Consider the following 14,466-nt stretch of genomic DNA (forward strand, 5'->3'; position numbering starts at 1 on the left):
AAAACATTGATGCTTTAAATTATTTTAGACCAAACCATTATCAATTGCAATGATAAACAAATTTGGTTGTCAAAAAAACATACGTTGCAAGGGAATTATAAATTTCCTCTCCAGTGATTTCAAAGTTTGATTTCTAGTAACTTTTCTTGTGGATAGGTGAAAACATTAGTATGCAGCAGGAGACGAGACCTTCTGAGAGCAACTGTGAACATTTAAAGAGCACTTTGTTGAAGACAGCGCACTGCAGTTTGACAGCTTTCTACAATCAGGAGGAGATGCAGGGTAGTGAAAAGGGCATGGAAAGGTAAAATACATCTTATAATGAGGAGAAACATTTTGTTTTCTTTCTCAACATGGCAAAGAGACTCAGAGCGTCTAAATTTGCAAGTAAAGACAGAGACAAACTTATCTCAGCTGAGACACTTACTGTGCTTAATTCAGTGTGAAATTGCAATCACAGGGACTCACAAACACAAGCTTCCTTGTCCATGCTTGTATCTAAGCAATGCATACGCGAAAGTTGTCGTGTGAATTCATTGTCCACCAATGAAGGCAGCAGATAAATACAGAAATAATTTCTTCTTCCTACAGCAGGTGCTCAGGTCTGGCAGCGCTCTCATGCTCGTCAGTGTGCCTTTTTGTGTTTTTGATATGACTTTATTGGGGTCCTAAAATCGCTTCGCAGTCGAGTCCATTTTCCCATGGTCCAGATTTGTACACAGGAAGTAACGGAAGCTGAAAAAGTCATTTTGCTTTCTGCTTCCCTCCATTAGTCTGGAGCATTCAAGCGAAACTTCAGCTCGCCGATGCTCGTCAATGACCAATTGGCTGTCGTCAAGGAAGTTCAGCCAAGCCAGGGTGAGCATTCGGAGAGTGCTTGTGTGCACGCGTGTGTTTGTGAAAGTGGGTGCACAGGTTTGTTTGCGTCTCTGTGCTTTTGTTTGTGACTTTGCTCTGTCTAGTGATTTGGGGTATTTTTAGATTTTTGTGCGCTTCCATTTGTACCGTAACAAACCCAGAGCCACCTCCCTCTCACCTTACAACTACGGAAGCATGAAGTGGGAAAAGATAAAGAAGAAGAACAACTTCAGTCTTTCTGGGAGGCTGGTGGATGGTCTGCACTCTGAAAGTATGTGAATAAATATTTGCAAGCTGTGATGTTTATGTTTTTTAATCTGTTTATGATTATATGTATAACGCCGGACTGTTGAAGCTTAAAAAGACAGGCACTGCAGTTTGCATGTTTAAAATCTCCATAAACATTGAAATGCTTCCTAATTTATAATCAGCATGAGCTCTTTCCAACTCTCTCCTGAGATGTGGTTACACCTCATAAATTAGGTTTTGAACACATGTTGAATTTCTAAAGTCCTGCTTTTACACCATTGCCTGACAGGACTCCAAAATATTCCTTTTTTCTTTATCTTTTGATGAGCTGCTGTTTTCCTTGGGGAAGAAAAGAGAGGTAGTGAGGAGGGGTGTAACAATATATCCAGCTCATGAAGTGATACAATACTGAGTTTACAAGAATGAGTAAGGATAAAATTTCACTAATTTAATTGGAAAAAACTAATGCTGCTGTTACACTTCAGCAGATATGCCTTGCATTTCAATGCCGTATGCACTGAACTTTTGTTGTTGTGTGAGGATAACGTTATTTATCCTCATGCTACACGATGCAGACACTCTGTCTGCACTGAAGATAAACTTCTTTCACATCCAAAACTACTGAACTGACACCAGCAAGACGTACCTTTAAGATAAAGTCTGCTGAAAATTCAGCCAGTAGTTTTTTGACCATTGTGGTAAGACTCATATAATTAAACTTTAGTTTTCAGTTGTTAGCTACAGGCATAAAAATGGAAAAGAAAACTTAAACGAAACGGCGATGACAACAAAAAGATTGATCTGGTGGCATCCAACATTCTACTCCCTTGTTTCTTATACACAAACGCTATACAACACTTCAACTTTATTTTCAGATCTTTAGCTGGTCTTCCTAATGAGCTCATCTAACTGCTTTGTCTCAGCACTTGATGCTCCATGAAACCTCAATGTTCGCAGAAGATAGTCTACTCTGTAAAGACCATCATGGTTTTGGCTCCAATCAAGTTTATTGCTCAGGTAAACACTAAGGTATTTGTGTGAGTCCAATATCTCCTGTCATTTCCCTGGCTTTTCACCAAAGTTGCACACTGACAGCAATTGGCCAAGGGTTTTGTGAGACACTTCAGTCTGAGGAGATATTTTGTGGTGTTTTAATATCACATTTTTTCATATCACTATATGTTCTTACACCCCTAGCAGCTACTGTGGTGTCTCACCTCGTGTGAAGTACACAGTGCTGACTAAGTCACAGCATCTCATGCTGGGACTTTTTGTATAACTCATGCATCAGGATACAATCAACCTGCAGCTCCATCACCTCAAAGAATGGGTCTCTGCCAGGACATGCTGAGTCTGCAATCTGTCAAACTCACAATGTCCTGCTACTTATTAAAATACAGAAGTAATGTTACTCTTGATTACTATTATGATATTATGATATTGTTAAGACTGCTACAACATGCTATGGTATTAAAATGTTAAATTGGTTCTCTTGAAAACAAAGTCCGTCCCATAAAGAGTTATCTAGCTGCTCTCAGCATATGATTTGGTTGGATGATAAAAGTGTTCTATGTACTACTGTCTACTCCACTCCATTCTCATTGATGGCTCAGATGGTAGGAAAGAAATCAATGGATGAGTTTCTCTGCAGTGCTGAGAAACTCATCCATTTCTCAGCACTGCATCCATTTTATCAGACAAAAAGTCTGATAAATAAAGACGTCAAGCAAGTTAATAACTGGAAGTCATAAAACAATTTAGCCTCGACTGCTTTTAAATCGTTTATGTGACAGAGCGAGAGATAAATTTCAAATTACTTGTAAACACTGCGAGAATATCAGAACTGGTATTTGCATCTAATTCACAGTTTTCATCAGTGTTAAAGAGCTATTTCATTTTAATATTTCCTCCAATTTATATTGCATAATTGAAAACAAATATGTTTTGGCATTAAAATTTGATTAGCACAAAACAATGTAACGTCGACGACTCAAACATGGGCTGATGTATACTACACTAACTCTATAAAACGCAGGTTGCAATTTTTGAAACCTTTTCTTAGCTTTATTATGTAGGCTACATGCCTTTTTTTGTGTCCTGTCTGGCAGTGTACCAATTATAATTTTCGTTTGAGTGCCAAGGAGAAAACCAGCAGATTTACTTTGACAAGTAGAGTACTCTCCAAGAGTACGGTGAAGGACAGTTGGTGCTTTAGGTCGCAATCTTGTTTTCACAGCACAATGTGGGACATGCTAAAACAAGAATCAACTTTCATGTTTAGATGCTAAGGTTACAGCTAGAGTCATTTTAAATTTTCAATTCTCAGATACTCGTTCAGCAAGATACAGAAAAAACAAACAAGAACAAGGTTTATTTAGTCCTCTGTGATTACTTCATTTTGCAGAAGCACTTCCTCCAGGGATGTTCACTCTTAAATACCCGTCTGATTTCAGTCTTATGTCAGAATTAAAATTTTTTGGATTCCTGGTGAATTTTTCTGACGACAGCACAGTGGTATGGTATTTCATTTGGTATGAAATTGCAAATCGTTGCTGCTTCATCCTGCACAGACATACACACTTGCACACAAACATATGTGCAACTATAGCAAAAAAAGAAAAAATCCATCTGCCTTCCATTCCACTTATGTCGAGGTGGATGGAAATAGGAGCAGAAAATCTCATTCCTACCCTAGAATATGCTGCGGTAGCACTGAGCATTGCAGTCTACACGAAATGCAGAGATGAAGACTTTGAGGGGATTTCCATATTTTAAATATCGTATCTTATTCTCTTTGTACTCGCTACAGCTCCAGATATATCACAACTCTTAAACTAAGACTCAGTAGAGTTATTAGACTGTCTTGATGTCTTCTTAACTTTTGGCTGCTGCGCACTTTCAGATGTTAAGTGGGTCACTTTGGCCCAGGACTGAATGCATTACTGCTGTTATATTTAGCCCGCTTCCTCCAGATTCTCACAGGCGCAATATCTATGATGTACAGCATTATCTCAGCGTGTCATCCTAATTGTGGCGTGTCTGCAGCAGAAGCTTGGAGTTAATTAATAATTTATGGGTGTGATTTTTACTCAGGCATAAATATGTGTTTGTGTGGTGTGTGTGTGGTTTCAGAGGCTGCGCGGATGCGTGTAGACCCCGTGTATGCCGCCTTACGCTACGGGACGTCCTTGGCACAGATGAGCCGTTCCAGTTTTGGCAGTTTATCAGAATCACCAACGCGCAGCTTGGTACGGCATCATGTCCCCTGTCAATGAGGGTAGAGGACAGTTGAATGTGTGTCTTAGCCATAAAACTGGGTTTGATTGCTCCGGTCCATTGAATCACTGACCAGGTACTGAGGTCATGCATACAAATTCATGGTACAGAACATTTAGTAGGTTGTAAATTTCTACTGGGAGCTTTACAGAGTCATTTTATGCTTTATATAAAGGTGTAAACATGAAGCATAATGTAATATTTAGACAAAACAATTCAAACTGTCAAATAAAAAGGTTTAAATCCCTGTAGAAATGGACATGTAAGGAGGGAAACTGGTCACTACTACACTGTAAAACATTTGAAGGTGGTTTAATTTGCAAGTGAAAGTCCACCTGTTGCCTTGAAAATGCAACTTAAGTAAACAAGAAAATTGCATTGGTTTTAACTCAGAAATTGAAGTTCTTTAAGTTGATTTAACAACAAAAGACAAGTTGTCTAACATTGTTTTTTTTATTAATTAAAAAATTAATTGAGTTTTAACTTATTGCTACAATTTAAACCAAATAATTATTTCACAATATGCAAGAAAAGAAAATTCTCTGACCTAGTGGAAGAGCACAAATTTCTCTATAATTTTTACTCACAATATCAAGTTAAAATAACTGCTTATTCAGCTCAGAAACATTTAGTGTGAACAGAACATTATCCTCTAGCTTTGCAAACTGTCAGTTGCATTAAAATAAACATTTGCCTTAATAAAACACCAAGGTCAGATCAACGTAACACACTTCCTTCTCAGGATACAAAAACAAGCCGCTAAGTACACTGGGAAATAATTCCCACTCCTGGCTTTTTCTTCTTTCAATTTAAAAAAAAAATGCTAACCCAAAAACTCTAGTTTATTCAACTCTTGGAGCTTTGACAAAATTAATAAAAAGCAAACACAACTTACTACTGCACATTTATCTTTTGGAAACTCACACATTTAGGTAAAAATCTAAAACTTGATGCATTTATTTGAGTAGAAGATAGACACAAGTAAATGCAATTCAACTGTTGTACAGTGTATGCTTTGTGTTTTGATTTGTTGAATGACCATCTCCTGTTCTGTTTATGTTAATGTTGCTTTTCATGTATATAGTTGTTTGCTTCACTCAATTTTTTCTCTTCTTTTTACATTGATTACATTCCACCATTAAGAAGTTTACATATTTCATATTTGAATGGGTTTTTTTTGTTCTAATATTTGCCATGTGCACTAGATGTCTTCACTATTCCTTGGCTCTCCTTCACCGGATCACTGTTGCATCTTTTTGGACGATCACCCGTAACAGTCTACACTTCACTTAACCATTCCATCAAACAAGTTTTAGTTTGTAACCTGAAAAAAAAACACAAAAATAAGTTTTTACTAATGATTTCGTTTAATAAGGGAGCAAATCTATCCAAATCAGCCCACTACTAAGTGAAATAGTAACTGATCACTAAAGCTACTAACTGCTTTTTTCAGTTTGACAGTGAAGACTGCCATTAAGCACTTACAATAAGATGTATTTTTATGTATAATTATGATATCAATGTTCCCTCCCAAAATTTTAACCCCTAGTTTATCTACCATTGTCATCTCTGGCAAAGTCAGCTAAGATAATTCAGAAAATAGTATTCTTAATGGAGGACAACAAACTGATTAGACATCTGTTGAGCAAATGTACGTTGTCTTTGGCAGCTGGGTGCTAACATTTTATTGTTTCCTCTTTATTTCATTCCTCAAGGGGGAAGGAGGTGAGGAGAGGCAGGAGAGACAGTGCAGCATGGAGGAGGAAATAACTCAGGAGACGGGGGGTAAATGCTGCTATGTGTATGTGAAATGTGCTGTGTGTGGGTCAATGTCTCTGCTGCGTTTACCTGTGCATGACTGCCTGCATGAGAGAGATATTTCATTTGTTTGCTTGTTAAAAAAAATTCAACCGCATAATTGTAAGGGTCTTTTATTTTTCGCTACTTTCACAGAAATCCTCGCGCCACTTCCAGACGCCGCTGTTCCAGAGGAAGAGATGGAGAAGGAGGTGGAGCAGAGCTGCGAGCAAGCAGAGATTCCTGCAGAGGACAGCAGTTCAAAGGTAGAGCTCTGTTCAGTCAGCTACTCTGTGAAGGTCAGCCTTTGTTGTTTCATTTCTGGCATTTGTATTTCTATCTCACAACCCGAATAACCCCGTATCCAGGTGCCCAAGCGCATTGAAGTCCACTCCATCCACACCTATGTAGCACTCTACAGGTTCCTGCCTCAGGAGCTGAATGACCTGGAATTACAGTGAGTAAAAGCCAGACAAAAAGGATTTTTTTTTTTTGTGACCACATGACCACAAGTGAGGACATGTGTGTCAGCATGTTTTGCTGCTGTCTGTGTTTATAGTTTCTCCCTAAGATTTACCCTGGTGGTTATTCCTGCAGGATAAAATGTCCCTGTCAGTTTTAGAGGACAATTTCAGGGCGCTCCTAAGGACAATTAATTATAAATTTGGATCCCTTTGTTGTTCCCATGTAGAAGTAACGTAGATTAGCTGTGCTCCAAGCAAGGGAGAGGATGGAGACAATGAGCTACTGAGAAAGGAAAGCGAGACGAGGAAGGAAATTGCATAGAATAGTAAAAGTAAGAAATAGTCACTACAACCAAAGGGCAAAAATCAAAGTAGAAGTTCTGAGAGATGAAGGACAAGAAAAGAGGATTGTGGGTAGACCTTGTGATGTGAGGGTATTCTGAGAGTGTATTGATGGTTAGAGGACAGCACTCACAAAAGCAGAGCACCGAGACTGTTAAGAGCCATCTGTGATCCGGCTCTGAGTGTATGAGTGCAGAATTTAAAGAAAGGGGGATGTGCTTCTCCCAGGACGGGTGAAGATGAAAAACTTTACAACCGGCTTGGACAGCAGTCCGGTTTTATTTCAGTTCCCAGGATTCACTCAGAAAAAGGAGAAAGCACAAAATCCATGTGGCATAAAATCTAATGAGGTGAAATAAACACTGTTAACTCTGACTCTTGTTTTCTAATTTGAAGTGATCATGTTTTTACTTAATTAGCCAACAATCTTGCACTTTAGACAGAGTTAAGTACAAATCAAAAATATATGAAAAATATATTTAAGAAACACAATATTGATACTCCAATTAAAACCTAATTATCATACTAGATCTTGTCACTAATAAGAATTGAGAATAAATTTCAATAGTCATCCATCCATCCATCCATCCATCCATCCATCCATCCATCCATCCATCCATCCATCCATCCATCCATCCATCCATCCATCCATCCACCCATCCATTTCCCTCTCTCCCTCCCTCTCTTGCCTGAGTTTTTTTTTATCATCGAGAGTTTGACTCAGAAACTGCACAGTTCATTGGATCAACTTTAGTAAAATAAATTTTATTTTTTCAAAACTTATTGTGTGCATTCTCGGGGAGAAAGAGAGTTCGAAAACAAATGAAAAGAATGTCTTTTCAATCTTTCTATGAAAACAGAAAAGAGAACATTTATTTCAAAGCTCACTGGGATTTAAACTAGCAGGCAAAATGATTACTTTCAAGAACTTTTGGTATGTATTCACATGTATTCTTATTGAGCATTAAAAAAAATCACATAATGTCCTACAATAGCTTCAGTTTCAAAAACACTGTTTAATAATCTAATGATTATCATCAGAAGGATAAAACATGACTTTATGTCATTCTGGTGTCCTGATGAAGTTCTTATGCCAAAGTTCTGTTCAAAAGGCAAGTCAGAGATTTTATCAAGTTACATGTATTTCAGCATTTTATATATTTTAATTCATGTCTAGACCATAATAGCATGTTGTGTGGTGGGTGCTTAAAAGTATCACATTTATCAAACCTGAAAAAACAAAACAAAAACCTATATACTGCAAATAACTAACATCTGAAAGACATTCATTTCTCCTCTAAGCACAAAAAAAAAAACAAGAAATGTTTTTGATATAAGTTGTCATGTATGTCAACAATAATAATAAAAATATAGGCAGACGTTGTTGTAGATTTGGAGCCACTGTCTTATTTTGCAGTAAAAGTGCTTCTTCTTGCCATCAAGCATAAGTGGTGTTTTCACAGTCATGGCTTAAAGTAGGTCAATCCCACAATTACCTTAAAGTTATATCAATATACTTAAAAAAAAAGTTGGAAAAATGGCTCCAAAATATATTCAATAACTGTGTTTTAGCAACAATTACCGGAACAATATTTCTATGCATATTTAAAGAGTTGAGATTATGAGTGTATGATATATGATATTATCTCACCATATATCACACTGTTTAGTGCTGACACTCAGGAGAACTGATGTACAGACAAACAATTGGAGCATAATTCCTCCCTGTGTATCTGGGACGGTGGCGGCTGCAGAAAAGGGTCTCATCAAAACCCGGCAGCACAATAAAAATGCAGGTTGGGTCGGCTGCAGACGGAGCCGTGTTTTCATCAGCACTGCGGCAGGAACTACACAGTTCAAAACGTAAAACTTATGACTCCCATGCCTTTGTCACCTTTGTAAAAAGACACAAAGACTCGGCCGCATTTTAACTGCTGTGGCTTTGTAACCATGGGCTCTACAGCTTTTTGTCAGTTAGATAATGTTATCTTTTGTGCTTCAGCTAAGCTCGTTTTCTGTGCTCTTACAGTGCCTCATCTGTCTGCCATGCAGCCCCCATCTTGTCTCCTTCTCCCCCTTTTTTCCATTCCAATCATGCATCTTTTTAAAAACTCTCATGTTTTTTCCTCCAATAGTCCTGGCGATCGGGTGCAGGTCACAGACGACTCTAATGAGGAGTGGTGGAAGGTGGGTCTCATGGTGTGTGTGTGCGTCCGTGCACGTGTGTGTGCACGTGCACATCTTTGTGTCACTTTGGGTGTCCAAAAAGGTGTGTGAATGCACATTTATTGTGCACGTGTGCTAATTCAGGTCTTCAAATCAAACCTTTGGTGCGTAACACCTGCTCCATTTTTCATAAACATGCAGGCAGCCACTTTCTGAAATAGAACATAATTTCCTCTGAAAATTACCAAAAGAGTTTAGCATAATGAACATGACTAGTGTTTCAGCCTCAACAAGGTGTTTATTGAGTCGGTAATGAGCTTCACACACTCCCAATGGAAAAATTTTAATGTGTGAGTGCGTGTCTTGGTGTGTGTGTTTGAGCTCCAGACTAAAAGCAAGATTGACTTAGACTAAATAATGCAGAGTCCGTGTATCTTTCATCAGCAGACCTTGTATTTGCTTCACATATAACTTCTGTTGCCACATATAAAACAGCAGCCTCAAAACACTGTCAGCACATTCTTGAGCAAGGAATCTTTAAATTATGTATCATTTGTGAATCATCTATTCATTACTAATGCACTGGCTGTGAATCGCTTCAATAAACATGGACACCTGCGGCAGTCAGCAATAAACATTGAAATATTGTCACTTGTGACTTACTGTCACTTTGCATCAGCCTAGTTGGAAAGTAATCAATTGTTCTTATTTTTGCTTGAACACATGGACAATAACTCCATGCATAACTCTGCCGCCTTTGTGATTTATCGCTGAATTCCACAAGGTTTTGATTGAAATGAAAAACAAAGGCGCCTTCTTGATTCACCCACTAAATAATTAGGCAGAAGATGACAGTCACTCTGAACTGCAGAAATTAAAGAAGGGAGTAATCATCTTTTCTTCCAACAAACAAAAAGATTTCCCCAAACTGTTCAAAGTCTCTAAATATCTTCAGAGAATGAGTTAGGATTACTTATTTACTGTCAGATATTTGAGAGAAATATTTTCAGCTTGATAAAATCTTCAAAACTTTCTGGAAAGAAATTGAAAGCTTAAGTATAAATATTTAAAGGTGGATTATTGTGGAAAGAAAAACAAAACTAAAGATGGTTGATCAAAATCTAAAGCAAATATGAAGCTTTAATTTGCCTCAACAGAGCATTCAGAACAACGCTGCTTTCTTATCTGCAAAGAATTAGCTTTATGAGCTCCCATTCTTTTATTTTTCAAAGATATTTTGGATAAATAAATCAAAACATTTTAATGTTGTGGATTTGTTGCAGAATAGAGCTGAACACACACTTCCCCAACACTTGCACATCCAATTTGCCACGTCTGCATTTTTGTTGTTTGTCATAATCGTGTGTAATAAATGTTCAGACTCCAGTCAAGCTCAGGTTAAAATCTCTACAATTGGTTTTGTGAATCCATTTTGACCTTTTGGTGTTGCCTATGTAGTTACAAAACTAAAAGAGTAATGAAAGCAGCTCTTTCTTCCCCCAATGAACAGGAAATTTGGATGTGAATTTTCATATTGGAGCTAGCAAGATTTTTCCTTCCTTGAAATACAGTTTATTTTCCCAAAATAAATAAATAAATATTCAGCACTCGCAGAAAAACAACTTTAGTTGTTTATAATTGAATGATTTTAGGATTTTATTTGTGTATCATGTTGAGCAATTACGGTCACATTACTAATACTAATGAGTATTAATGAACATTCTTCTTAATTAATCATTCCCTCAAGACAGATGTAATACTTTGGTGTCATTGAAGTTGTGTTTTTTTGTGTTCTCCAGGGTAAAAGTGGTGACAGAGTCGGCTTTTTCCCTGCCAACTTTGTGCAAAGGGTCCGACCAGGGGAGAGGGTCTGGCGGGTAGTTCAGGGTGTTCCCGGAAACAGAGAAAAAGGACACATGGCAGTGAGAGAGTCGCAGGTAAACCAATAATGCTATGGATTGCTAACATTCTTCTCTGCTTGAGGTTTGTTGCATACCTATCTTTCATGAGGCAAATAAAAATACTCTAATTAGGTGCAATCTTAGAGAGAGAGAGAAACATTAACCACAGGTGACTCTAGAGCTCGGTCATGAGTATTTAAGGAAAAAAAACTGCTAAAAACTTCTCCCCCCGCTCCCTCACTATTTCCCTCTGTTGTAATCTGAGAACAGAGTGGTCCAAAGTGCGACTCGGGGGCCATTTGTGGCCTTCAAAATAATTTTGTGTGGCCTTACACTACAGTTTGAGAATGATACAAATCAAATTTTACTGACCAACAAAGGTATTCAAATTAGTTAAATTAAAGCAGGCATTTTTGGATAAAAACGGAGAGTAGCCGTTCAAAATTGACCCAAAATTTCAACGAGGCAAAAGAGTGAGACCCTTTTTATATTTTGGATCTAATTGCAGATTAAATATCTCTCAGGAATGCTTGCCTTCAGACAAACAGGTGATGTTGACAAATAAACTGAATAATTTTTCAAAGCAGTCTCACTGGGCCCAGAAAATGAGACCAAAACCAGCATGTCTGGCTTTGTTGGTAGTAAAGCTTCACATAGATCTAATATTTGTCTCTTTTCAGCAGGTTTTGTTCAGAAATGCTGCTTTATCCACATGGAGGAGAGAGAAAGTTCTGAAAAACTTTGCAAAATTTTGTAAAATATTATTTAGGGTCCTCCAATTAACCACTAAATGGCAACAATTACTTATTAAGGTTGTCCTTAAATCACAACTATAACACGAATTATAGTAATAACTCGGAAACCCCCAAATTATGAGTGATTAAACTGAAAATATATTTCTAAAATGACCTAACGTTGTAGGTTTCGTTGATAGAAAACGAAGATGACACAGAAACTCTGAATGGAAGCTCAAGGTCTTCCAGTCTGTGAGCAGTGAATGATCAGAACATTACCTTCGAACTAGAATAATGGATATAACATTCTGTGCTTGACCTGAGGAGAGAATGAGTAATAATGTCACGTGTGTTGCAGCCATAAATACACTACATTATCCTCATAAGTGATTCCAAAAATTCACTGAGAGTCCTCGTGTATTTGTATTTTCCTCATTTTCATTTTCTCTATTCGTTTTAGATTTGTGTTGGGAAGAGAGAAGATGGGGAAATTTTTCTGAAGCTGAGCAGTGGAAAGAAGAGAGGCCTGGTCCCTGCCGACTCCATAGAGGAGATCTGAACATTATTTCACTTTTACACTCTGACTCAAACTGTCAGCACCACACTCTGCCCCGCTCTCTGGAGAAATGACCATACAATCCTCTGCAACCACACAGAAAAATACACACTCCTGCCAAGATCCGACGCCACCGTCTCTGACAAACATTTGTTTTCTCAGAGCATTTATTGACTGATGTCCTGCACCCAAGGACGGTGATTGACTCAACATCTTAGACAAAGGCAAGCAGAGGTAAATGTGGCTTTAAATAATTGGATCGCATTCAATTTTGCCCGTCAAAAACACTTTTCCAACTGTGGGAGAACCTTTGAATCCTGTTATGGGAACATCATGCTTGTGTCAGTGTCCTTTTTCTTGCCTCTACCCACTCGGTGTGTCTCATCACTATCTGCTCATTTCAGGGCTTTTTTTCCCTTTGGGCTGTTATCACGTATTGCTACTGCAACTACAGACTCTTTGCAAGGAACAACCACTGCCATCCACTGAAAGCTACACTGCCACTAGAGAAACTTCCGGATGAGATGGAAGGAGGTCATGCAATTTAAAGCCTGCATCAGACAGTGCTTTAACTGATAAATGTAAAAATGCAGAAAATGAATCCATTTTTTTAAGAAAAATTGAAGGCTCCAACGACCTTGTCACAGATGTTTAGATCTGTATTTTCCAGTACATAGAAATATTTAAAGTCAAAGGAAGTTAAAAGAATTGGACCGTGTGAACAGGGGTGTCCAAAGTTTGGCTCGGGGGCCATTTGTGACCCTTGGACTGATTTTTTGGGGCCCCCAACTGCAGTTCAAGAATGATACAAATTCATTTATTAAACTTCCTCTTATAAATCAGGGTATGGTTTTCATACAATGGAAAATGCTGAGTAAAATTTTATAAGTAGAACCAGGCCTATCCAGAGGCTTTTACTGAGAAGCCGACTTTACCAAACTTGACCTTTACCAAACTCAGCTTTTATTTAATATGTTAATCTTGGCTAAGTGTAGCAATCTGTTTGAAAGAATGTGACCCAAATCATTATTTTATAACAAAGAATAAATGTGTTCAACTAAAATAAATTGTGCAAAATCCTAATTATCCCAGTCTTGGATCTACGATGAATTTTTGTTCTTTGAATTTTATATTCTTTGCCCTCAAGTACTTCTGACTTGATGAATTTGCTCCAAGTTACAAATATTTTGGACACTCCTGATGTAGAAATAACAGTCAGTATTTTGAAGCTTTATGTGAGCGTAGAGAAAGAATAAAAAGGTGTCAACAAGTGTGGAAGTTCACAAGCACTGCCCGGCGATTTCTTATTTTTTTCTTACAAGTTTACCGCTGCTGTGAACAGCAGGAAATAAAACGGATCTGCAGCCAGCCGTTCCTGAAAATAAAAACAGCAACGTTTTAAGGATCTCTCTGGCTGTGACGACGAGCCTAAGTTTCTCTTACGGTTCAGAGGAGGAGGCGGCACAGCGAGAGAGATGACACGAGCGTTGAACCGCTATGAGTCGGCGTTCTTCGAGGCAACACTGTACCCAGGGGTGCATGGGAGTCATTCATTGATCAAATGTCAGCCCGCCTTCCTTCCCTCCCAGTTTGGCCCTTCTTGTCTTCTTGTTATTGATGCGACTGGTCAGCTGTGATATAGAGTGAGCACATTTTTTTTGCTTGAATCCCAGAACACTTTGGATAGTTTAGACATCTATTGTTAATTTGTTCATTTTGCAGCCAATCTATTGTGTTTCTTCAGTCAGGACCCCCCTTCCACCAGCTAGGGGAAACACACAGTTTGCATGTGAAAGACAAAGAAAATTACTTGAATTAGAAAATACATTAGAAGTCATAGAAAATATTTATCATTTAGATAAAAGAATCACTTTTTCATCTGTATTTCACACATCAAAACTTTGAAAAGGTCTAATCAATAAGCATCTTCTCCTGTAAAAAGTAAAAGTAGCATTTTTGTTTTTTAATTATCACCATTATCTATGTCGACAAACTAATATTGCAACTTCACCATGAAATTCTCCAGGTTATTTGTGTCTTTTTGTCAAAATGCAGCATTATCTTACAGAATATCTGCAGCAGATTATTAAAGATGTGTAAAAAGCCTTAAAATTATGATTTTT

At 37.9% G+C, this 14,466-nt stretch overlaps 1 protein-coding gene across 2 annotated transcripts in view; it reads left to right on the plus strand.

Annotated features, from left to right (window-relative positions):
* Nucleotides 1-13,614, plus strand: part of stac2 (SH3 and cysteine rich domain 2) — a 33,180-nt gene extending 19,566 nt beyond the window's left edge. The window contains exons 4-11 of one of the 2 annotated variants that reach the window (XM_023349706.1): nucleotides 774-858; nucleotides 4,240-4,355; nucleotides 6,099-6,168; nucleotides 6,337-6,446; nucleotides 6,549-6,637; nucleotides 9,122-9,173; nucleotides 10,952-11,089; nucleotides 12,248-13,614. In XM_023349706.1, coding sequence (XP_023205474.1) covers nucleotides 774-858; nucleotides 4,240-4,355; nucleotides 6,099-6,168; nucleotides 6,337-6,446; nucleotides 6,549-6,637; nucleotides 9,122-9,173; nucleotides 10,952-11,089; nucleotides 12,248-12,346 — 759 coding nt within the window. In that variant the 3' untranslated portion in view covers nucleotides 12,347-13,614. The remainder of the gene's footprint in view (nucleotides 1-773; nucleotides 859-4,239; nucleotides 4,356-6,098; nucleotides 6,169-6,336; nucleotides 6,447-6,548; nucleotides 6,638-9,121; nucleotides 9,174-10,951; nucleotides 11,090-12,247) is intronic. The other variant, XM_023349707.1, reaches the window with a different exon arrangement.
* The last annotated feature ends 852 nt before the right edge of the window (nucleotides 13,615-14,466 follow it).

The sequence above is a fragment of the Xiphophorus maculatus genome, chromosome 16 (assembly GCF_002775205.1).
Source record: "Xiphophorus maculatus strain JP 163 A chromosome 16, X_maculatus-5.0-male, whole genome shotgun sequence".
Lineage (NCBI taxonomy): Eukaryota > Metazoa > Chordata > Actinopteri > Cyprinodontiformes > Poeciliidae > Xiphophorus > Xiphophorus maculatus.